At 43.6% G+C, this 26,737-nt stretch overlaps 1 protein-coding gene across 1 annotated transcript in view; it reads left to right on the forward strand.

Annotated features, from left to right (window-relative positions):
• PPFIA3 (PPFI scaffold protein A3) overlaps positions 1-26,737 on the forward strand; it is a 963,828-nt gene that overhangs the window by 135,390 nt on the left and 801,701 nt on the right. The window contains exon 3 of the mRNA XM_078655169.1: positions 12,141-12,601. Coding sequence (XP_078511295.1) covers positions 12,368-12,601 — 234 coding nt within the window. The 5' untranslated portion in view covers positions 12,141-12,367. The remainder of the gene's footprint in view (positions 1-12,140; positions 12,602-26,737) is intronic.

The following is a 26,737-nucleotide window of genomic DNA, read 5'->3' on the forward strand; positions in this document are numbered from 1 at the left end:
TAAAAGCAAAGCTAAAAAGCCACCTCATTACAAACAGAATGGCTTTAACTTAAACGAGGGCGAGATCTATTGCATTTTCAATGCTTGTTTACTTTGGTTCCATCAAGAAGGCATTCAGGTGTGTCACACATTTGCCATAAATTCTGAATGTTAGCACTCTAGTTGCTCAATATATCACTGTAGTAAAGCTACTGCTAACCAGGGAAGTCTGCTGCTGGTATTCAAAGTGCATGTTTCAGTCTGCATGTCAGAATTCTTTTAATGAAATAAAAGAGGATTTGAGAAGTCACTCAAAATGTGCCCTAATTTTTCTTTCTGAAGCACTAATCATACTTTCTATGGCAAAATGAACCCCCTCATTTTGTTCCTTTTTAAATGAAATGTTTTCAGACTTACCACTTCATTCCAATCAAGATGGCTTCTGTTATGCCGTACTTTTGTCATAAGTAAGACTGTTAGCGCTCTAGTTGTTCTTTAGAACACTCTGGGACATTCTGTCATTGGGCTATACTTGGGCTACATCTGGGTGCTATTTGGGCTACATTTGGGCTCTTTTGTCTCTGATGGCCATCTTGGGAGACTGCATGTCAGAATTATTTAATGAAATAGAATAGGATTTGAGAAGTCACTCAAAATGTGCCCTAATTTTTCTTTCTGAAGCACTAATCATACTTTCTATGGCAAAATGAACCCCCTCATTTTGTTCCTTTTTAAATTAAATGTTTTCAGACTTACCACTTCATTCCAATCAAGATGGCTTCTGGTGTGCCATACTTTTGTCATAAGTAAGACTGTTAGCGCTCTAGTTGTTCTTTAGAACACTCTGGGAAGCTGCAGTAGAACACAAAGGAATCAACTGACAGTCTCTGTCCTTGTTGGATATACATGTTTTACTGAGAATGTCAGACTTCATTCTCACATGACTGAGAAAGATAATGTGAATTTACAGAAAATACAGAAAATATGCTTTTAGTTTAGCTTATAGATCCCCTTCCAAACCACTGTGGGAAAAGATGAGATAATAGTTTTCTTTCAAACATGATTCATGATATCCCAGCAGAAGGCTTTTTCACATGGTAAAATCACCTTAGAACACACCACAATTCCTAAAATGAATATGGTACCATCAACAAATGATTTATAATTTAACTAAAGTCCTAAAACCCTCTATTAACTACAATGCTTTTTAATGAGGTGCTATCATGTATATTGGTCCCAAGATGACTGCCAACACTTCTTTGATGAAGAATTTGAATTTTGAAAAAAAATTGTTTTGTTTGCCTTGGGGGTCCTTGTGGGACCCCCTGAGCAGGTTTAGGGGTCAGGTTGCTTCTACCCTGCCCCCTTTTTGAGTTCTACACGTTTGTTTTTCTGCTTTCCTGTGCCTCAGTCTACTGAGGCACAAGATGGCTGCCAACACTTTCTGGTTTGGAGTGTTGACAGACATTGGCAGCCAATCAGAATGCAGCTCATGCTCGGAAAGGTAAGCTTACAGTAAGCTTACACGTAAGCTGCTATAGATATATATATTTTTTCTCTTTTGATTTTCTCAGGAACTACTGGAGGGATTTTCACCAAATATAGCAAAGGCACATCTGCGTACCAGTCCCTACAATTTTGCAAAGTTTGGCGTAATTCCGTTCAGCGGTTCGGGCTGTAGACTTGTCAGACCGTCCTATGGAAATTAACATGGGGAAAACACGTTTTGGGACCCCCCTTTTTTCTCAGCCCCCACTTCACGAATCCCCCCGAAACTTTCAGTGAAGGAGCGGCGCCAGAATTATTCCCAATAGAATGTTGCAGATTTCCTATGGTAGCCAAACCTAACTATATATACCTACTGGCGACCGCCAGTAGGTAATATAATCTCATAATTATTTCCCCCCTACCCATTACCACTTTACTAAAGTGATAATGGGTATGGGTAAAATATCAAACATAATACTTACCAAGCTTCAAAGGCGTAATGCAGAATACAGGGAAACTTGAGCTGAAAACAACATGGCTGCCTTTAATTTTTGTAAAGACAGTCATTAGCCAATATGCTAATGACTTGTCATCGCTGTACACCTTGGTAGTACAATGGTACTTAACAAATACTTACCCTACTTATCTGCCATATTACCACAGAATTGTCTGCACACCATAATATATAATCCTACCAAATTTTGTAAAAGTCTGACCGACGGTTTTCACACTACGCGAAATACAAAAGTCCTTGTAAAATGCACTGAGTTTCGGCCCTATTTTGGGACCCACTTTTTTGACCCCCCGCCCCCTTCACCAAACACCGCAAAAATGTCAGTAGCCCGACAATGACAGCTGAACATCCTGTGATTCTGGACAAATCACTTAATCTCCCCGTGCCCCACAAGAATGAATGTGTCCTCATGTAATGCAACTGGTGCTGTGTGAAGAGCTCTGATAACCGATTTGAATCAAGTTTGCGCTATATAAAACTCTGTAAACTAAAAAAAATGAAAGGAGACAGCAGGTCTAAAAAGTTTAATCAACATTCGTCAAATGGATGCAAAGTTCTTAAGGGACAAAAAAAAAACCCTTATCTCTGGCCACCCTAACTATTACTACAGAGTGACTACTGCCAATCTGGGGGGGAGGGAAGAGATGGAGAGAGAGAGAGAGCAAGTTTTAGTTACCTAGTGGCGCTCGCCTCTAGATAGTTCTAGTTAACTCTGCTTTTCCATCGAAAGAACCATTTTTGGCTTGCCAATAACTTGGGCCCAGTTTGACGAATATTCACTAAACTTTCAAAAAAGAAAAGTTCATCCACCTAAGCTCCTTCCTGAAAAGTATTGCGGTGATTCGTCAAGCGGGGCAGAGAAAATTGGGGGTCCCAAAGGGCAAAATGCATTTTCCATAGACTTCTTTAAGACGGGTTACAGCCAAAACTGCTGAATGGAATTACACCAAATTTGGCTGGAAGCTAGATTTTGGTTTGCAGATTGTGCTTTTTGTGATTTGGTGGAAATCCGTTCAGTAGTTTTTGAGAATATAAAGGGTTAAACATAATAGTATATTTTGGCAGTTGGGCTTGCGAGCGTCCCGCGAGAGTAAAAATTTAAAATTAGAGGCCCGTGAGTAGTCGAGAGGCCGATTTTTCCCGTGAGCCTTCCCTCTCTCACTGGAGCGAGAGCTTCCTGCAAGTCCCGCAAGAACAAGCACTCTGATTGGCTGGCTGTTCGATTTTTAGAAAAGAAAGGGCCAGCATTACTGTTTACTGCGAAAAATTGGAAGTGTTGTGGAAATGAAGTAAAAAGCTATATCAGGGGGCAGTAAAAAAGCACGCTGACCCCCTAGATTCAGAGAGGAGGTGTCTAAGGGATGGTGAGGGTGTGAGCATATGTTTCTCTGTTCCGCGTAATCGGATTCAGCCAGTAGGATAATTCATTGTTTGCAACACAGGACAATAATCAAGAAAAGTTTGAATATAAGAAGTAGTTTTATTGGCATCAGCCTCTTTGTCATTTCTTTGTGCAAGAATTTCACTCTTTTAGAAAAAGGAACAGCTGACACGTGTTTTGCCCTTTGTGACAAATCAAACCAGGGCTTTTTCAAGGCTAGGTATTGTAATGGACACCAAGAAAAATTAGCAGTGAGTCGGAAAGGCCAATAGAATTATGTACCCAACAGACAAGAACAGAGTATTAAGAAATAGGGAGAAGCTATCAATGTGAGCGAGTTCCCATCAGTCCACCATCTAGACCGCCCTTCATCATCTGGGATCTCTTATTCCTTTCGAAACTGGTAAACCACAACAGACCGGCAGATTTTTGTTAACCAGGTCAAGGGTATCCCAAACAAACTACCTCAGATGTGAACAGGGTATGCCTAATGAGGAACTGAATAGCAGTGCTAAGAAATGAAAGTATTGAAGTGAAAAAAGAAAAGAGAAAAGCTCTAAAATTAGGTAGTGATAGGGAAAAACAACTTTTAATATGCACCCTTTCACTCCCAAATCAATAAAAACAGTGCAAGTAGTAGTGTAACAAATAACTACCAACAAGAATATTAGGTTGACATGTTTCTGCAGTCACTGGAGCCTATCGGTCTCCTGCTGCTTCCTCGGGACCATTAGTGCTACTGCTATGTGTTAAAAAGGTAAAAGATATCACCTGAAAAGTGCAATATATACTCGTCTTCCCAACTTTAAATCCAGATGTTCAGCCGGGGAAAATGTATGGATACATAAAAAAAGGACTAAAAAGAAAGCACAGTCAGTAATTATAACACCGTGCTTTGATTGTAATGTTATCTTTTAAATAAACAACATGCTGGTTGTTAAATACCGGCCAATTCTGGAAAATCACAATTTGTCACATATATATAACTTTTATTCTCACTCACCCATTTGCTGGGAAGGAACAGCCCCACCTCACCTGGCACCAGCTCAGGTAGTGGGTGCACCGCTCTACAGTAAAAATGGAAAGGTTTTGTTTTAAATAGGTTGAAAGTACCACATACTCCACATATCACCGGTCTCTCTCACGCCGCATCCGGCGCCGCACTCTCTCACAAATTCGATCGTATTCATTACGTTTTCAAAACACAGCGTATAGATGGTAAAAATCGCTGGTTATACTCTGTGTGTGACTAATAAGACTCCTGGACCGATATCTCTGTTTTATACTTGGGTCACGAAAGGAATCATCAGTATCCCCCTTTGGCGAGGATTGTATAAAAAGAGTATGTTCAATAGCCTACAAAGACGCAGCCCCTTAATGTTAATTTATTTCTTCTATAGCGCACGGCAACTCCGAGGAGCGTTAGCCTCTTACCTCTTACCTCTCCGTCGGTACACCGGTCGTCCCTCTGAAGCTGTTTCGTGGGGAGGTACCGATACGGTGTACCGGCGGTGGCTATATTGGTTCTTACTTCCGCGTCGGGCGTAGGCTGCGTACGTACGCGTGACGTAATGCAGTCATGACGTATAGCGGCAATCGGGAGATGTAGTTCCTGTTTTGATTAACCGAGACCCGAATCGAATCCCAGCTTGACAAATCATTATGGGCAAGTTTATAACAAGAATGCAAACATCATGCTATCATATCTGTTGGTCACAATAGTAACAATAGAGTTGGCAAATCCGAATCTAACAGGTTAGATTCCAAGAATAGAAAGACACATAGAGTTAAACATCAGGCTAAAATATAAGACAGTGTGATGGATCCTCAGAGTGACATCCAGGGAATTTCTTCATTCAACCCCGATTTGTCTGTCTTAAGTTTAAAGACCCATTTTTGTTCACATGTAAAAAGAAATTTGGAAATGTCAGTGATTGTTGGTGGGATCCACGGTTGGTCAAGTACTGTCCAGAACAGATCAGAGGGTTGATGTCCTACTTCTAAGAAGTGGTTAGTCAATTTCGTCGCTTGTCTACAGCATCGAATGGAACTTTTATGCTCAGAGATTCTTAACTTAATTTTCCTCGTTGTCATCCCTACATAATTAATTTTGCAGGGACATGTAATTAAGTAAATGAGATTCGAGCTGTTGCAGTTTGTGAATCTTCTGAGTTGCCACGGTCGGTCAGTGCCTATGTTGATAGTGTGTGTCCTAGTTGTTTGTGGACATGCCGCACAGTGGCCACATGGATGATGTCCCATGACGGCAGGCAAATCCCACAGGGTACCGACAGCTCGTGGGATGCTTGTTTTGGGTCTGGTATGCACCAGCTGGTTCTTTAAATTCTGTCCTCTTTTAAAAGCAAACAAAGGAAGGGGCAACGTATCAGTTCCCGTATTTAGAATCTTCCAATGTTTCTTTATAATTTTTTTAATTCTGTTGGAGTATGTACAGTACGTATTGACACTCGTGATTCTCTCTTGTTTGGGTTTTGGGGGTGCCAACTCCAAAAGACTCTCTCTGTTATTATTGGAGGCCCTTTTCTTAGCATGTCGAATCAGGCGTTTTGGATATTGCTTGACCAGCAGATTTTTTTCAAGTGCTTTCGAGTGTTCATTGAATGCAGGTTTTGTTGAGCAATTCCTCTGAATACGGAGGAATTGCCCAAAGGGCAAATTATCCCTAAGGGCTTTCGGATGAAAGCTTTCATAGTTTAGCAAGGAGTTCCTTGCCATTGGCTTACGGTACAACTCCGATTGTAATCCCCCTCCAGATGAAGAGATCAGTAAATCTAGGAAAGGTAGTTGATGTTTGTCGAATTCTATGGTAAAATTAAGAAAACGATTCCTACCATTCAACCACACATGGAATTGGTGGAGTTCCTCAACAGTGCCCCGCCACACTACCAGGATGTCCTCTATATACCTCTTCCACACCCGCAGACACCGAAGATGGGGATTGGTGTCTGCGAGTATGTGGGCCTGCTCAAATTTGTGAACATACAGGTTAGCGAGACTAGGAGCAAAAACGCTGCCCATGCTATTCCCGCTAACCTGTAGATAGATCGACTCCTCAAACCGAAAAAAATTCTCAGTCATGGCCAAAGTGGCCATGGTCATGATAAGTCTGACAGGCGTGATGGAATTGAGGTGTCTGTTGGTCAGCAGTTCTTCAATCACCTGGTGATCGTTTTCTTAATTTTACCATAGAATTCGACAAACATCAACTACCTTTCCTAGATTTACTGATCTCTTCATCTGGAGGGGGATTACAATCGGAGTTGTACCGTAAGCCAATGGCAAGGAACTCCTTGCTAAACTATGAAAGCTTTCATCCGAAAGCCCTTAGGGATAATTTGCCCTTTGGGCAATTCCTCCGTATTCAGAGGAATTGCTCAACAAAACCTGCATTCAATGAACACTCGAAAGCACTTGAAAAAAATCTGCTGGTCAAGCAATATCCAAAACGCCTGATTCGACATGCTAAGAAAAGGGCCTCCAATAATAACAGAGAGAGTCTTTTGGAGTTGGCACCCCCAAAACCCAAACAAGAGAGAATCACGTGTGTCAATACGTACTGTACATACTCCAACAGAATTCAAAAAATTATAAAGAAACATTGGAAGATTCTAAATACGGGCACTGATACGTTGCCCCTTCCTTTGTTTGCTTTTAAAAGAGGACAGAATTTAAAGGACCAGCTGGTGCTACCAGACCCAAAACAAGCATCCCACGAGCTGTCGGTACCCTGTGGGATTTGCCTGCCGTCATGGGACATCGTCCATGTGGCCACTGTGCGGCATGTCCACAAACAACTAGGACACACACTATCGACATAGGCACTGACCGACCGTGGCAACTCAGAAGATTCACAAACTGCAACAGCTCGAATCTTATTTACATGTCCCTGCAAAATGAATTATGTAGGGATGACAACGAGGAAAATTAAGTTAAGAATCTCTGAGCATAAAAGTTCCATTCGATGCTGTAGACAAGCGACGAAATTGACTAACCACTTCTTAGAAGTAGGACATCAACCCTCTGATCTGTTCTGGACAGTACTTGACCAACCGTGGATCCCACCAACAATCACTGACATTTCCAAATTTCTTTTTACATGTGAACAAAAATGGGTCTTTAGACTTAAGACAGACAAATCGGGGTTGAATGAAGAAATTCCCTGGATGTCACTCTGAGGATCCATCACACTGTCTTATATTTAAGCCTGATGTTTAACTCTGTGTCTTTCTATTCTTGGAATCTAACCTGTTAGGTTCGGACTTGCCAACTCTATTGTTACTATTGTGACCAACAGATAAGATAGCATGATGTTTGCATTCTTGTTATAAACTTGCCCATAATGATTTGTCAAGCTGGGATTCGATTCGGGTCTCGGTTAATCAAAACGGGAACTACATCTCCCGATTGCCGCTATACGTCATGACGTCATTACGTCACGCGTACGTACGCAGCCTACGCCCGACGCGGAAGTAAGAACCAATATACCCACCGCCGTTACATCGTGTCGGTACCTCCCCACGAAACAGCTTCAGAGGGACGACCGGTGTACCGACGGAGAGGTAAGAGGCTAACGCGTATTAAGGGGCTGCGTCTTTGTAGGCTATTGAACATACTCTCTTTATACAATCCTCGCCAAAGGGGGATACTGATGATTCCTTTCGTAACCCAAGTATAAAACAGAGATATCGGTCCAGGAGTCTTATTAGTCACACAGAGCGTATAACCAGCGATTTTTACCATCTATACGCTGTGTTTTGAAAACGTAATGAATACGATCGAATTTGTGAGAGAGTGCGGCGCCGGATGCGGCGTGCGAGAGACCGGTGATATGTGGAGTATGAGGTACTTTCAACCTATTTAAAACAAAACCTTTCCATTTTTACTGTAGAGCGGTGCACCCACTACCTGAGCTGGTGCCAGGTGAGGTGGGGCTGTTCCTTCCCAGCAAATGGGTGAGTGAGAATAAAAGTTATATATATGTGACAAATTGTGATTGTCCAGAATTGGCCGGTATTTAACTACCGGCATGTTGTTTATTTAAAAGATAACATTACAATCAAAGCACGGTGTTATAATTACTGACTGTGCTTTTCTTTTTGGTCCTTTTTTTATGTATCCATACATTTTCCCCGGCTGAACATCTGGATTCAAAGTTGGGAAGAGAAAGACGAGTATATATTGCACTTTTCAGGTGATATCTTTTACCTTTTTAACACATAGCAGTAGCACTAATGGTCCTGAGGAAGCAGCAGGGGACCGATAGGCTCCAGTGACTGCAGAAACATGTCGACCTAATATTCTTGTTGGTAGTTATTTGTTACAATACTACTTGCACTGTTTTTATTGATTTGGGAGTGAAAGGGTGCATATTAAAAGTTGTTTTTCCCTATCACTACCTAATTTTAGAGCTTTTCTTTTTTCTTTTTTCACTTCAATACTTTCACTTCTTAGCACTGCTATTCAGTTCCTCATTAGGCATACCCTGTTCACATCTGAGGTAGTTTGTTTGATATACCCTTGACCTGGTTATCAAAAATCTGCCGGTCTGTTGTGGTTTACCAGTTTCAAAAGGAATAAGAGATCCCAGATGATGAAGGGCGGTCTCGATGGTGGACTGATGGGAACTCGCTCACATTGATAGCTTCTCCCTATTTCTTCATACTCTGTTCTTGTCTGTTGGGTACATAATTCTATTGGCCTTTCCGACTCACTGCTAATTTTTGTTGGTGTCATTAATATTTAGGGGGTTTAGCAGTCAGGGTCGTCAAAAATTCCCCTGGGACCTCCTTCAGTGTTCTAATAGTTATTGTAATCAACAGACATAAGGTCTAAAGGTACATTTATACATTCCTATTTGCTTCAAAAGACAGGTATCAATATCCAAGACATATAGTGTCCATATACTGTTTGTAAATTCGAGAGAAGTCCCGGGCGGTAATCCTGTGTGAGGGTTGATCGAGCGATATTTAATCAGGAGGTGTCTAAGGGTTAACTACTGTGAAGGAAAAATTAACAAACTTTTACCATCTTGCGGGACTCTTGCTGGATTGTGAATAGTAAAAAGGAGTAGATGAGTTCTCAATACACACTACTAGTAGGAATGCATATTGTGGTCTTTGTTTTTTAAACCAAGTGTGTAACAGATAAGTACTGTCATGAGTAGAAGGTGAATTTTCTTTTTGTAAATGTTACAATCTCGCTAAATTCTCACTGGATCGTGAAAAGTAGGAAGAAGTAGGTCATGTTTGAATACACTCTAGTATGCACACTTGTTACTGAAGGTGGTGTTTATCAGAGTCTAATATGTACACCCTTTGGCTTGTGAAGATTTGTGAGTAGCGTTAAGGCTCTTCCCACACCCTACTATTATATCCATCGTCTTTGAGAGAGTGGTCTGAAAGGAGAGGCCAGTCCATCCACACACCCTACTAAGCACACCCGTCATCTCTTAGAGATCTGACAGAAAAGGGCAGTCTCTCCCCACACACTATTACACCTATTCGTCATCTGAGAGAGAGGTCTCAAAGGAGAGGCCAGTCCATGAGCACACCCGTTATCTGAGAGAGAGGTCTCAAACGAGAGCCCTGCCCTTCACACACTACTATGCACTCCTGTCATCTGAGAGTGGTTTCAAATGAGGCCTGTCATTCCCCATTCCCCATACACCCTATTACACACACCTGTCATCTGTGAAAGAGATCTGAAAGGAGTGTGCAGTGTCCCCCCACTCACTACTACGCACACCTGTCATTTGAGAGAGAGAGAGAGAGAGAGAGAGAGAGAGAGAGAGAGAGGTCTCTATGGAGAGGCTAGTCCCTCCCCACACCCTAGTATACATTCATCCGTAAGAGTGGTCTCAAAGGAGAGCGAGTCCATTCACTCACTCTACTATGCACATCCGTCATCCAAAAGAGAGGTGTTATACAAAAAAGGCACTCTCTCTCTACACCCTACTATGAAAACTAATACTATATAATATCTTACAACTTTAATGTAAATTCACATACAAAGGCTATGAAAAGTCTGGTATTAGAATATTTATGAACTTGCTGGGATGATGTCTTAATATGACACTTACAAGAACTGAGGAGATAGACAATCCCAACACAAATATTGTTGTATTACTCAATTTTATTCTCAGACATAATTGTTTATAAGCATTTTGCAAACTGTGCACCCTTCCCTGCTATGTTACAATACAATAGCCATACCTTTTCAAAACAATTTCTGCGCACAGGCTATGTTATACAATTATTCTACCATAGACCCAAGAAATAGTGCTGAAAAAAACAAAAGGTTACATTATAGTTGAATGTAATAAAAAGTTCTGTTTTCGTTAAAACAAAGCAACACAAAAACCCTAGAGCTTCAGTGAAAAAAACGGTTAACTTAAATTTATAGTTGAGTGAATTTCTCAGTGCAAAACATTAATGTTGTGAACTAAAAAAAACACGGAAAATCACCAGTTCTAGTTAGCAGCGCTAACTATAGCTTTCAGCCCCGCCATTCACTGCTCATGACCTCCCATATGACAAGACTCATGACATGTTCTTTGATATATTGTTTAATGACAACTGACAAAAAAAGCCCAATGAATGGACTCATCAGTATTTGAATATGGGATATTGAAGTCAGACACAGATTGCAGCAGTAGATGTATAGTTCACTTTGCCACTAGACCCTGGGAAGCCAGTATTAAAACAAAAAATGATGTCATGCGACCCTGCTGGTGGAAAAACGAAAAATCTAAAATCATTTAATTGGAAAAAAAGTGATATATGCAAGATTATTAAAATAATTTAAGGAAAAATCAGATTCATTCTAGTTTGGTTAGATAGTACTATGTGTACAAATGGAAAGCAATGGGGAGCTATATATTGCAGCTTTTTACATAAAATACTTTTACATATTTGTTCTTTTATGAAATTAAGCGTAATTGTGTACACAAAGTTCTGCTTGATTTCTATCTATATTCTTGCTAATGCTTTGTGACCCATGTTAAAAAGTTTTCTTCAGATGCCAGTTTTAAGGGCCTTAAATCCTTCTCTGAGTATCTTTCGCATTTTAAGAGGCCTTCACCACAGGGTCCATAGATTGCTATGTTTAATTTCGGACTTCTTTATTAAAGAAAAAAATGTATGTTTGTTGTAGGTTATACATTTTTAGATCTGGTGTTCGCTAAGACCTTATGGTTTTACTAAGTTTCTATGTATAATATACTTTATCACAGAGGTGTTTGTTGTACATTGGTCGTTTGTGGCATTCTGATTTTTCTTCAGCATACAGTCTGGGCTAATGAGTCAGCCCCTTTCAGCCATTCGCTGACTTCAAGTGATAGAATGTTGATCTTTCACATCCTGGTCATTTACATACATAGTAGTTCTCTTCAGTCCTAGATACTACTATAGCTGTGTGTACTTTTTGACACCGAAAACATATTTTTGCTTTTATTTTACTTTTCCGCTAACATTTTCTTGTAAATTGGCTGAGGGCGCAGCATCTCCTCCCTTTACCCAAGAAGAATTTATTTAAAACATCCTTGCAAAAGAATGATAAAGGCCAGACCTATTGGCCATGCCAATCCTTCTTTAAATGTGTGTTACAGATTTATGCAGTGAAGCTGTTTTTTGCTTGGCTGTGCTCTATTCTGTTAGGAGGCAGAAACGATTACTGCAAATGAAGGCTTAAAACAGGTGGAGGAAAACATGTTTTTGATTTCATACTGGTTTAATAATATACCTTTTTGTTCTTTTTCAGGATTTGGGCTTTTCCATCCAGTGTCCCAGTTTGGTTGGACAGATGACCTTTGTGGCTGTTCCTGCCCTACACCTCTGGATTTGATCGGCTTACTCCTTCCTTGGGAAATTTCAACTACCTGATTTCATCTCTGAATTACTGTGATTGGTTTTCCCAGTTGACCATACTTGTAAGCCTCCTCTCCCTTTCTGCTCCTGCTGCAATTGCCCCAGAGAGTGTTGGGCACGATGATGTGCGAAGTCATGCCGACCATTAATGAAGATAATCGCCGGGGGTCCTCCTACAGCTCGGATGATGCCAACTTTGAGCAGTTGATGGTGAACATGCTGAATGAGCGGGAGCGGCTGCTGGAAACGCTGCGGGAGACACAGGAGAGCCTTGGAACGTCACAACTACGCCTGCGTGAACTGGGGCATGAGAAGGAGTCTCTCCAAAGACAGCTGAATATTGCTCTGCCTCAGGTAAGGAGAGAAGAAGGGAGGAGAGCTACATGAGGCAATCCTTAAAAGAAATGTACACATGGCATGTGTGATGCAGTGTAGTGCTATGTAGGGTAGAGTAATTTCCCTGAAGAAAGCCAAGCTGGTGATTTTACAAAAGTAGCTGAAAGATAATGTGTGAGACCGCCACACAGGGTTGAACGGCTTAAAAAAGGGCCCTGGGATGGTATATACAGCTGGAGAATGGCCAAGGTTCTAAGACTTTTCTGTAAAGGGAATGACCCACAGGGGTTGGTCCTGAAGAAAGATTTGAAAGGAGGGAGGCAGATACACTTGACACTTGGTAAATAATCTTGCAGGTGGTGCACAGAATGTGGGAGAATACGATCTCTAGGGAGATGTGCAGGATGTGTTGAGCTAGAGATATCTTGCAAGATAAAGTAGTTGGTGGAGTTCTATAGGTAAATGTAAATAGTGCATTTGATGAACTACCCAAGGGAAATATGGAGTGCATGTGTGATGAAGCTCTCAAGTAACATTTACAGTCTTCAATGTGAAATATGGTGGCCTTTGAAGATTATATATTCCTATTACCAGGGCATACTCCACCTGCACCATTTCAGTGAGGGCAGGGAGCAGAGGGGAATACGGTCTGTGTGAGACATACTCCTGAATCTTGAAGGATCCTAAGCTGTCAGTGAAGTGTGTCTTATAGGTAACAACTGTGTAATAAAGTGCCTTTCTCCAGCCACCAAGGCTAGAAACATTTGATTGTGGACAGTTGATACAGCTTTGTGTATGCCCTGCTATTTGTATTGACTGTTCTTTCTGCCTTTTATTGCTCCCGCTTCAGATTGATTTTTTTGTATTTGTTTTTTTCCCTTTTAAATAACTTGGGGTTCTAAATATTGCGTTGTACGGCTGACTTCATTTATGTATTTGGAGCTGTGTAGAGGCTAAGGTTGCAGCTGCCTTCTCTCACTTCTGACAAAACTCTTGCCACCTTCCTGTGGGACAAGTTGTCTCTTTCCCACCATCCGTCCCTCCCATTTGGAGGCGTCTGGCAGTTGTTGACTGGATGGGGCTACCGCTTAGCTACTTCTTCTCCTCCCCCATGTAAGCCATGCTTGCAGGGCCTCTAGATAAAGTGTGCTAGGTTAAGATCAACGTCCTTCAGCAAATTCCTTGTTTTGGCCTGGAAAGTACATTAGGGCCTGAAACTGTATGCTAAATCTTATTATAACTTTTCCTTCCTTTGCTGTTATTAAGATACTAATTTGGTCCTGTTGGTAAGCCTTTCCGGTGCTCGAAGGATCCAATAAACTAATACAGTTATTGCTATTGCAAGGTGTTACACTTAGCCCTCCCTACTGTTTGACCTTTCATACTGTAATTACTTCCATCAACAAGGGCTCCACCTCCTAACTTCCCTAACCACTACCTTCCAGCTTTGTTTGGATCCCAAATCCATCCACAGACCAATTTACAGAACATACTTTGCCCATCCAGGCTAAAACGTATGTCATGAATTCAAATTACCAGACTTCGCCTTATCAGTTGCCTGTGCATCTGCTGCCCCAGGAGCTAAGTACATAATCTTATTCTAAAATGTGCAACCTCTGCTAAATATGTCCAGACACAAATTTCCATAATGTGTTTGTAGCTTAGCTTCCACTGTATTTGATCTTTACACTTAAAGATACAAAGTTATATCTATATATAGACCCTTCTGGAAAGAGGCTGTGCTGCTCCAGCTTAAATCATTACTTCATGTAGAAAAGCTCCTGCCACACTAAAATGAAGAACTTCTGGCCTGATTTAGAGCTTGGCGGATTGGTACTCTGTCACAAACATGACAGATATCCTGTCAATTTTATTAGACGTGGATTATATCCATTATTTCCATTATCTTGGTTGTTGAGCTTCCACTGCTCCAGATCTGGCAAACATTCAACAACTCTGTCAGAACCGCAAGCATAGATCTTGATCTCTGTTCCCCCAACCAGATATATCACGGTAACTAAATCATTGAGCATAAAAGTCTCAACCTTGTGTTCTCGGAAGTAAAAACATTCAAAACCCCCTCTGGAACTCTCTGAAAGCCGAGAACTGCTACACAGTATATTGCTAACTACGTCTTCTTTAAATAAAAAATATGCAAAAAATCCCACCACTTTTGCCTTCTATGCAATGTGTCAGAATGGCTAAATATTTCCTAACTACTTCTACACTCCTCCTCTACCTTCACCTACTTTTCCACAACCCACTGTGCTGTCCCTAGCCTCTCCTTCAACTAACCCATATCCATACGTTAAACCTGTCACTTTTCTACTTCTTCTCATTCTAGCTCTTCATCCTCATCTTCTCCCATCATCCTTACTCTTCCACTCCGCCAAGGCCTGCTGACTTCTCGCTTTTTCACAATCACACCTCATCACATGCTGATAACACTAACCTTTCAGCTCCTGAACCCTCCACACCCACTATTTCAAATCCTGCTGCCCACCATTCTGGCATTCACAGAATTCGTGCCAGTAAATTCTCTTATCCCCTTTAAAACTCAATTCTTATTCCTCCTCTTTTTCACTCCTCCCCTTAGCATCTCATTGTGCTGTTAGAACTATCCTTTCTGATGGATACTTGTAACTGCATATTTCTTACCTTGTGAATAACCCAGGTGCCAAAATGGATCAGGGGAGTTTTCTTCAGCAATTCCCTTGTGCTCTGGTAGGTAGCATTGTGCTACTACGTATTGGGTCTGTCCCGCCCTGAAAGTGATGTTGGGGCCACAATATAATTGTCACAGCCGCACGTCAATGTCCGTTCTTTCTTTTGACACCTTTTGACATGGATTTAGAGCTCGCTAACTCACTTCGGTCACAAGCTCGCCCCAAACAGTTGTAAACCACCTCCAGACAATGAGGTTTCTGGGATGTTCCATCAACATGCCAATATCACACCTCACTCCTACACAGAGGCTCCCTTTCATTGGAGCCTTCCTGGACATGGTGCTGTTCAGGGCTTTCCAATGGTTTTGTATTTGACCTGGGTCACAGTGAGAGTGGCTCTGATGCCTCTTGGTCTTCTGCACCCTGCTAATGGACATATCAGGTGGTACATGTGGGCTCTGCAGTGGGATCTGAAGTCTCAGTGGGCTCACACCAAGAAAACCTTTTGAATTCCATCCAAGTGTTGAAGTAGACTGTGACAGATTTGCAATGTTGGCTGCTGGACCGCAATCGGATCTGTGGCAGACCCCTCTCCCTGCCCTACCTAGAACTAATGCTCGTAACAGATGCATAATTGCTGGATTGAGATCAAAAGATTCTAGTCTTAGGCCAAAACCCACCACCACATCAAACTATTGGAGTTGCAGGTGATTCGCTTTGCATTGCTGGCCAGCGACCGATCTCTACAATGGAAGCAGGTGCAGGTCCTCACAGGCACCATCACCATATGGTACTGGAACAAGCAGGGACGAATGGGATTGTGGGGCCTGGCAGAAGAGACTTTATTACGTAGATCCCGAGAGAGCTCCGGGTCTTTACATTCATAGTACCAAAGACCATCAGGTAGACAATCTTCTCTTGTCTAGCCCCTAAGCTGTGGAACTCCCTCCCTCTCTCACTCAAGTCTTCCTGCTCCCTTCTTTCTTTTAGGAAATCCCTAAAAACACTACTTTTCCCTCTCCCTCACTAATTTTTCCTTTTGTCTTTTCCTCTTTTCTCCAAATCCGATTAGCGCCAGGAAACCTATGGTGACAGTGCGCTCAAGAAATTTGTTATAACATAACATAACATAACAATCAGCTTTTTGTGGGGTTCTCAGTGACAAAGAAGAGCAAAGGTGTGCTGAAATGGAGGTGGATTGTCCTGTGCATTAAAATCTGTTGTAGACTAATCAGAAAAAGAGCCTCCAGAAGGCTTTCACGCACATTCTACCAGAGGTAAAGTTGCTATCACTGCACTAGCATATTGAGTACCAGGCTTGGATATTAGCCAGGCTGCAACATGGGCATCCGTTCGCAAAGCACTGCAGTTTGGGTAGCTAGCCCCAGTGGGAAGGACACTTTGCTATTTCAGTCCTGCAGGATTTCCTGGTCTTGGTCATTCCACAGACTCTCCACCTTGCAAAGTACTGCTTTAGAATCCATTAATAAGGGAAAGGAACCTGCATTTAGAAGTATCTATCAGAAGAACAAGTTACTTACCTTCGATAATTCTCTTTCAAGTATACAATATTACTAACCTCAGATTCCTCACCACCCTCCTGCCTCCCCGTTCTGTGAAATGGCCTTTTTTTACCATTTAAAAAGGTCCCAAGTTAGAGATCCAGAAGACATTTTGGAATATTGTATCACATTTATGATATACACGTCTTACTAATTTTTGGAGATCTCTTTTTTCTAAGAAAATATTTTTTAAACTTCAGAAGTGAAAGAAGTATTCATCAGAAGAACAGGTTACTTAACTTAAGTAACATTCTTTCTTGTGGATATTCTATCTAACCGCAGATTCTTGAACAATCCACCTTCCTCCTCGTTCTGTGGACTGGGATCTTCTCGTCCATGGTGAAAAGATCTGCACACTGGAACAATCTGATTACTGAAGGCTCCGCGTCTGACGACGTGGACTGATATCAGGAAGAAACTGACATTGACAAGCTGAGATGGTGAATATATAGTGGCCGCCATATCTCTAGTCCCGTACACAGAGCTGCATAATGCTACCTACAGGCATGCAAGGGAGTTGCTGAAGAACAATCTCCAGATCCAATCTGTAGCCTGGGGGTATTCACAAGATGAGAAATATGCGGATAAATGAGGTATTCGCCAGAGAGCGTAACCGTAGGTAAGAAACTTGTCATATTTCACCTCACCCCCTCTTTCTATGCTTCTATTAAACCTGATTTTGCATATCCTCTTTCTCCCTCCCAACCCACCATACTCTTTTCAACCTCGGCTCCTTTCCTTTATAATCCTGCAGTGTCACTCATCTTGCTTGAACCAGAGAACGACTCAAATCTAATCCCTCATTACTTCCTTCACGTCACCATCTAACCTACTCTACTTCTCATTGCCATTAAAATTGACTTACCAGAAATGCCTTAACCCAGGGGTTTGCCCTACCTGATGGTACCTAAGATTTTGAATGTCTGACATGGTGTTAGCTTTCAAATGTGCACAAAACATTTTCTCCAGACTAGCACATTTACTATAAAACGTGTAATGTACACACAGCAATGTGCAATCAAATGGCCGATGCACTACAGTGTTTAACAGATGGACCTGAAGAGTAGATTTGTAAAACATTCTCCGAGTTCCTGTCCAGAAAGCTACAGTCCTCCGCTTTGGCCTTAGGCACACCACTTTCACTTCCACAGTAGAAGGAAAATGGACGAATGGAAGATTTTAAGAGTATGCTAAATTGGGCTATACACTTTAATTTGTTTGCAATGGAAGATGATCTCACTGGCCTTGGGAGTTACAATTGCCTTTACGGGGCTGTATTACCGAAAGTGCTCCAGGGGCAGAAAAGGCATGTGCACCTGCTTTATGCACCCAAGCACTTTGGGGTTAAAGTGTCTGCAGACTCTTCTGTAATATTGATGGCTCTGGTGCACATTTGGAACCTGCGCTATTGTGAGAGGGCGCTCCCCTCATTTGCATGGGCCATGCCCGATCACTTAGTCTCTGCACCCGCCGAATTAAGGATGCACGTACAGAAGTAAACATGCCTTTAGAAGGCACACTGACGGTGGCCATAAAAAGATGATGCACTGTCAGTGAGGACAATCCTCTGGAGAGGGGCAAAGTGGTCCCATGGAAACCCTCCCTCCCTAAAATCCCCCAGCAGACGGGTGCAATCACTCACTGCACCTCCTGCAAGACCTTTCTCCCCTCTCTAAAGTGCAGATGGGTTGCCGACTGCACAGAGAAACACGGGGCGGCTTTGAAGCAATTGCTCCATATTTCACTGAATGCGCTGCCCCGTGGCAGCACAAGATCGGGGCTGCCGTGTGGGCAGCGCATTCATCATGCTAGTGTGCACTGTCCCTGTTTAAAGTGTGCGCTGTAGTGCAAACAGGGAAACTGCGCCCTATTTCTAATACGGACCCTGATGGCACTGTATTAACCTTATAAAGGCGTACAACTCAAAAGTGCATCTAACACTATTATATATAGGTAGGAAGCATAGCCTGCAGATGAATGTGACACTAAAGATCTTTGACAGCTGCAATACAACCTTATGAGTGTACTGGAGTTGGGCTTAGTTAACAATAGACATACCTCTTGTGCCACTAAGTAGACCAGCTTGCAAGAGATAGAGGGGAGCTACCGACCTTTACTCTACCACCTAGGGTTGTGGCACTCATGTTGACTGCCAGGAACCCCGCTAGAAAATCCATTATACAGTAAGTTTGTTCAGTGGTGTAAATCAGACGGTATGAACTATTATTATTCGTGTTAGACCTGACACCTTTTGGCGTGGTTCTTCCCCCATCTTTTTGCCTCTGACTCATGTGTTTTGATGCTGTGCCGGATTTCATTTTTGCTGATTTAGATGCTTTGGACACTCTGCCACTGCTGATCAGTGCCAGAGTGTAAGTGCTCCCTCTGTGAATTGTGATATTGATTGAATATACCTGATTGGCATATTTGTATCACCAGAAGTCCCTAGTAAAGTGCACTGTGTGTGCCAGGGCTGGTGATGACAGATGCTACTAGTGGGCCTGCAGCGCAGATTACGCCACCCACATGAGTAGCTTTAAAATAGTGACTCAGGCCTGCCAGCGCAGGGCCTGTGTGCAGTCAGTGGACTGCCCTGTCCCCCTGGCCAGTGTCTCCACTGGCTGGGCCTAACCCTTCCCTGTCTGTGCACATCAGCCACCCCTATGGAAGGCTCAAGGTACCCCCCTGGGCAGGGTGCAGTGTATAGCTAAGGTAGAGCATGTACTAGTGCAGGTCACATGCTCTGGTAGTGGGCAGCAGCCATTTTATGTGCTCACTGCTGTAAGGCTCTCTTGCTCCATAGAGTAACATGGAGGAGACTGGCCCCATGTGATGCCAGCCTATCTTCCCATAGGAACAAGATGGGACATAAGTGAAGGATATCCCTGAACTCAGAATTTAATGACACATCTTTTAGTGAAGGGTGTTTTTAAATCCTGTGTTGGAGAATAGCCCTTTTAGAAAGTGGCTGTTCTCTTGTCTAAACCTTTCTGTGTGCCTGGGTTTGTGGAATGCCTGCCTGGTCTGGATGTGACAGGGGGGGCTGCAGAGCCCCCGGAGGAGAGGGTCGGAGCCAGCCCGGGGATGAAAGGGCACATCTGCTGCCTGGGAGGTGGGAGGAAGGAACGCCTGATAAGTACTGGGCTGTGCCGGCCTACCTCCCCCCTGCTAGCTCCCTCCTGGTGGTCAACTGACACCTCTGGCCCTGAAGCTGACAGGAAGAAGAAAACCAGAGACACCTCAGTGCTCCGCAACCCCCAGAACTGGTTTAGACTGGACCCAGGGCCTCCATGCACAAAGACTTCAAAGGACTTCAAAGACATTGAGGGGTATAAGGAAAGGACCCCTGACTACAGAAGGGTAGATTCTGAAATTCTGCAACCAAGAAGGAACCTCGGCTGGAAGGAGGACGGCTAGAGAACCAAAGGAAGATTGCCTTGCTGTGTGCTCTAAGGGCTGACCTGTTCTACTGTCTACCTGGAAGCTGAGGAGGAGAAAGGGACTTTGCTGTGTGCTGTGACCCTGCCTGCTTGCAACTGCCAAGACTTTGCTGTGTGCTGTGTCTACAATCTTGAATCTCCAAGGGCCTGAGAAGAGCTGGCCCCCTGTCTGCAACCCAGGAACATAAAGGTTGCCCAAGGACCACAAGACCCTGCTGTGCCCCCTGAAGCTGCTGTGTGGCGAGGAGATCGTGAAATCCTGTAGGTTGCCCGATCAGTGCGTGGACTGCTCTCTCATCTGCTTGAGAGCGCCGCGCTGACCCAGCCTGCTGAGGGGCCAAGATCGGCGTGTTCATCGACACGCGTGTGTGTGTGGCAGCCCGGAGACTTGTGGGCCTTCCCAGTGCTAGGCGCACTGAAAACGACTGTGAGCTGTGTCACCACCGCGGCCAGGAATACCCCCCCCCAAGATCGCCGATCGTTGGGGAGCTGAAGCGCCAAAGAACGAAGGCGCCGCGCTCCCATTGGTGGAGGGAGCCGAGCCCCCTCACTAACGCCGCGATGGGATTGGCCCGTGCGGCGCAGCGTCATCAGTGGTGGTGGGCCGTGATTGGCCGAAGTCGCGGAGCGTCACGGCTTGACTGTCCCGGGAGCCGCTCTGCCATTGGCTGACTCCCGGGTGCGCCAGAGGCTCGTCCAGACGCCGCGACCGAATTGGTCCCCGCCCTCAGGACCCAGGGAAGTGCTGCGCGATCACCGCCGGGCCCGGGAAGAAGCGACCTGCCCTCTCCGAGGGATTCCCCCGAGTGTCTTCCGCCCCGGCCTGCCGTCCCAGCCTTTAAGCGCCTGGCCCGCTCCCCGCCGCTTGTTGGATTGTCGAGAGCAGGCGGGGGAGCAGGAGGGACCGGCCGGGGCCGTGGACGAGTGAGTTCTGGTCGGCGCAGGGCGCCTGGGGGCACACAGAAGAGCGTGGTGGAACCCGGGGAGGAAAAGAGCCCCCGGGCCTCGCGAGAAAGCGCACTTGCAGCGCTTAAAGGCCAAAAGTAAGATTACACGGGGCATTGTTTTCCTTGCTCGTTTTTAGAGCTACTTGAACAGAAATCAGGGGCATTATTATTTTTAGCCACTGATTTGAGAGACTTGAGACTGCTTTTGGTTCTGAGAACTGCCTATGTACAAGTACCATCAGAAAGATTAAGTGCAACCCTTAAGATAAAATGCAACATATTCTTAACAAAGTGATTATCGTGCAAATGCCTGATTTACTTGCTGAAACTAGATAAAGTTATATATTTTTATAAAAATACTTACCTGTGTGGTCTCAGTTTGTGGTGGATTGGGGATTATTGTTGTGTTAAGTGCAAATGTTATCCACATTGCCTCTGTTTAGCCTAGACTGCTCGCGCCATGCTACCTAGAGGGTGAGCAGGGGTTACCACAGAGGTTATTCCGTCGCCCTGACTGGAAGCAAGGGTCCCTACTTGGTCTAAGGTACTTACCTCTGCCAACCAGAGACCCCGGGTTCTAACAATTCCCATCTTTTCTAAGTTCTACGCTTTAAACTATCTGTCGAATATTAAGACCTGTCAGTAGCTCACTGTAAAGGGTTATTTTGCTGCTCTATCCACATAAATGTGTCTCTCTCACTACTTTCTTTATTGAATGCATCATTGGTAGTGCTTTTTTCTGAAAGGTTTACTCGAATAGTTTTTTCCTACTCTTTACATTTCCTCCTTGTGATTTGAATTCTGTTTTAAGGTTACTCTTGGCGAACCGATATACAGTTGACTGGTTCAACTTCTTAGTCTGAAAACTGTATTCCTAATGGCAGGAAGTTGGGCCCCTGTGGCCAGTGAACATCCGGCGCCATCACCCTTCACTTTATTCTACTAGATAAATTAGTACTTTGAACCTGTCCTTCATTCCTATTGAAAGTGATAGCTGACTTTCACATGGACCAGTCCATCACTCTTCTATCTTTCTTCCTCTTCATTCAAAGAAGGAAGATGAGTGAGGACAGAGACTTGAGCCCAGCCATACATTATCTTATTATATCAGCCGCACAGAGCAAGACAGAGTAGAGATCAGTTCTTTGTGGGCTTTGCTGGAGCTAAAGAAGGGCAAAATGGAAACTGAGGGCATAATCTCACGTTGCTTTACCCTGTGTATGAAGATCTGCAATGCCGTGGTCAAGGAGGAACCTGCAGCTGGCATTTTTTACTTCTCCATGAGGACCATGGCACTTTCATGGCTCTCTCAAAGTGTTGCGGTGACTGATATCTCCTGGGCGCCACTTTATCATGATTGCATACATTTCCTAAAATGTATTGCCTCATAGCTCACTCTGTTGGGGAGGGATGCTTGAACAGGACTCTGCTGCAAGGTTTTCTTTGGTTTATCTGCACTCCCAAATCCCACCTCCCCAGAGTATATATATATTTTTTGGAACTTATTCATGAGGTGAGGAATGTGCGGAAAGTGGTATGCATCAGAAGGAAAATGTGGTAATGATATTTCTGATGAATACTGTCCGTTGCCACAGTTTTCTAGCTGTTTATCCTCCTCCTTGGATGACTTAGTTCTGTGTTAAATAAGATCACAAGATATGAAAATATGAGGCACTTTATTTCTTCATTCCTCGCTGCACTCCTTGATGGGACATGGAAGAAGTACCAAAATCGGACTCTAGCCTGGTGCATTGCATCTTTTATGTCTGGATGGAGTCATATCCTGGGTGGAATGGGTGGTTGATGAGGTCGCATGATATCATCTGGTGACGTCATTGAGCTATTTCTGGAGTAAACTTTTCCGGATTTAGACTGGCGCCTGGAAGATGCTCATAGGGTGAGGAATCTGTCATAAGATAGTGTATCCACCAGAAATATGGTTACCCTCTTATTCTTGCAGGGTCTTGAGTTCCATATTTTATCCACGTGGAGTGCAAATGAGCTTCCTCTATTGTGAGATTTATTAAAGGAGGGGACAGATGCTGGGATGGGGGTTGAGTATAGCCAGCCTAGAGCATATGGCTCTGGATTGGTAGTAGGTACTGAGTTTTGCTAAGGGAAATAGAGATCTGAACCTTGAATGGCACGATGAGTTAAGCACATTCCTTCAAGTGCCTCTACCCACAGGCATAATGTCCAAAATGTCCAGTACCTATTCAGTTTCAAAGTGTCCTAATATATACAGGAGTGTAACTGACCCCCTAATATTCCCTCTAACAATTCTCAGACTGCTAATAGTCTGCTAAATGTAAAGGTGCCGGAATATATTACCATTAATCCGAGTTTTTCTTTTCCCCTGAGCGCATCTAGCATAATTCTTTACTCTGGTAAGAAATCTTCCCAGTGTTTGTCATCTAAATTGATCCCTAGCTCTCTCTCCCACTCTATCTGGCAAATAAGTTTGTTAGTGATATGCCTTATCTTGAAGATTGTGTATTGTCTGGTAACTAGGAGTGGTGTTGATATAAGGTTTTGTTTGACCCGCTCCCCCCATTCTCCACACCCCCTCCCAAAGCTGTGAAGTCTCTTGTTGTTCCTTTGTTAACCCCTGTTTGTAATGTGCAGTGTCTGACTTGTGTATATAATAAATACTTTCTGTCTCAGGAACCATGTATACCCTTTTTGTGTGCTTAAATGAGTCAATGACACCCTTGGAAAAGATCTCTCAGTCGAAAATTGCTCCCTTACCTATCAGTTGGTCCGAAATTATCAACATGACTGACAATTTATATAGATTTTGCCCCCAATTGCTTTTTTGGCATCTAGGGGACCTTATCTAGTCATCGGTTAGCCAGATTCAGGTCTGGAATGCACCATTTTGTCTGTTTTTCTCGCAGCCATTCTATCAACTACCTAAAATGGAATGTTTGATACTTGATAGTGCAAAAGGTGAGGCATCATCAGGTCCTCCTGTTTAGAGTGCTTAGTACATTGCTGCCTGCATAGCACAGCCACCTATAGGACTGGATTAAATTGTTACAGAGTGCCTGAAGTAGAGAGATAGCACTCAGCATGAAGGGCAGCAGGGGGGCCTGAAAGGCATATTAGGATCTTAGATAGATTCAGCATTTTCAGGGTCATAGCCTGGCTTACCCAGGAGAGTGTGTGGTGACACCACTGTCAGATCCGCTTCCTAACCTGGCAAAAAGGTAGAAAATGTCTCGGCGGCATAGTTAAAAATAGGTTTAGGGTCACCCTGAGCCCCAGACTGAGCTCCAGATACCTGTCACCCAATGAAAGGGGGATCAAGGGTGCAGTTTCGTCATAAGTCTAGCGCCATCCTCTATAACCAATACTTCAGTCTTATTGAAGTTGACCCAGAAGCTTGCGACCCTCTGAATGCTTGTTAACTCAGACGAGTACTGTCGGGTAATGCTGTGGGACCGCTGGGGTTATCTGCAAAAGCTGTCAGCTTAAATGTGTCTGTTGTGAACTGTACACCTTAATGGAAGGGTTGTCTCAAATGTTTTTGTAGAAGGGGCTCGAGAGTGAACACAAATAACGGGGGAGAAGAGGGAGAGGGCACCCCTAACCCTCTCTGTGTCAAATCACAACCGGCCCTCAGCACTGCCAATTTACCCTAACTCTAGCCCATGGTGTCTTATTGTTGGTTAATACGGAGACTTGGAAACAAGGCCCCAACCCAGCGCCTGAAAGGTATTTGCCATCATGCCCCAGTACACACTTCATTCCTCCCTCTCTTCCTCACTATATTAATGAAGTTCAATGTCTTTTTGGTATTATTTCGCTCGTTGCACCCTCTGATTAACCCTGTTGGATCTGCATGTTGTAGAGGCAGCATCACCTTGTCTAGCCTGTTCTATAAGGCTTTGCTAGAAATGCTTGTGTTGATATTTCTACTTCTGCAAATTGATGAAAAATAGTAGTCTAGGCCTCTGTCCTGGCCTCTGAATTGAATGAAGTAACCCATCAGTTTGCATGAAAGTACTTAAAGACTTCAGGCAAGGGTGGGCAACTGTAGAGTAAAAGTCATGTAGAAGATGACAGAGAAGTCATCCTGCCCCCGGAGCTTTAGGTTGCTAATCTCCTAATGCCCTTCCTTTTTTAGTAAACTCCCAGTGATGCTACGTTTTTGGAGGGTTACAGAAACTAAATAGAAATATCTAATATGGGGGAGGGGGTCAGAAGCATCTGACATGTATAGTGTCTCATAAAAGGTTTGGGAATCTTAGTTTCTCCTCCTCAGTCTGTTGGACCCCCCACCCACCTATGTATAACTTGTGCCATGTAACTGCACATTTGGTGTGCTTTCAGTTTACTTGCCAATAATTTGGTTGCTTTGTTGCCCTGTGGAACTTGGCAAGCACTTTTGCTAAGAAATACTTGTCCTTGTCATATTCAATCGTATGCATCTGCCCCTTAGGGCTGCGAGTTCCCACCATACAACGATGGATAGATTACACGTGTGTCTCTTTTCTTTTTCCTTTAAAATCAGTCGAAGGTGAGCCAGGAGTGCCTCACTCCTCGCTTTCAGGTGAACAGCCTCCTGTATGAAGGTGTGCCAAATCACTGCTTTCAATACATCTCCGAGAATCCTTTTATCTACTTCCTTTGAGTCATTAAGTGCAATGTATTCCATTATCTTTCTATTGACAGTATCTAACTATTGGGTTGTGCAGGAGTGAATCTTCTCCTCCACCCCCTGATGTATCCCCATATGCCAGTTTACTGTCTCCAGCACTGGCTTGCCATCGGGTAGTGTTTGCTCGCCTGGTCCACAATTCAAGGATGTTTAGAAGCCATTTATCCATTATCCTAACATAGTTATTGTGGGCGTCTGAAAAGTGGGTTGTAAACCCCTAATGGGTGGCAGTGATGCTACATGTTGATCACACTCAAGTCCTCCAGTTCTGTCTTCTCAGCCATATATAGCTTAGATTGTCTTCTGTTCCTATTTGGTGCAGACCCAGTGGTCACACACCATTGAATCGAGGCCCCCACTTGTAATCAGAGCCTGTCCCAATGTCTTTAGGCTCCTGGATGGCCCTCATCAGATAGTCTCATCTGTGGTGTATATCGAGGTATGGAAGAGAATTATGCTAACTGCCACCCTGCATCCTTCTCCATCCCCTTTGATAACCCCCCCCACCACCCCAGGATAAAAGTATGATGAGCTTTCATCAATATCTACATTCCGACCAATTTTCTCAAAGTGGATGCATAGTACTATAGGAGTAAGAGACTAGATCTCATTCTTATCTGATCCTTACGGAGGAGATGCATTGACAGTAGCAAGCGTATATCTACTCATAGATCGGCCAGCTCCCGCAGCATACTCAAGCACTTAGCTGTTGAGACCTCAAACATTTTATGGCTTGGCCTTTAGGTATGTAAATGATCCATGTTCTGAGTCACCCAGGTGCCCATCCCTATTTGGCTTTGATGCATCTACAGACCAATGTTCACTACATGTTAACTGGGGTGTGTACATCCCCCCCATCCCACCTCCACCACCATG

Source organism: Lissotriton helveticus, chromosome 7 (genome assembly GCF_964261635.1).
Source record: "Lissotriton helveticus chromosome 7, aLisHel1.1, whole genome shotgun sequence".
NCBI lineage: Eukaryota > Metazoa > Chordata > Amphibia > Caudata > Salamandridae > Lissotriton > Lissotriton helveticus.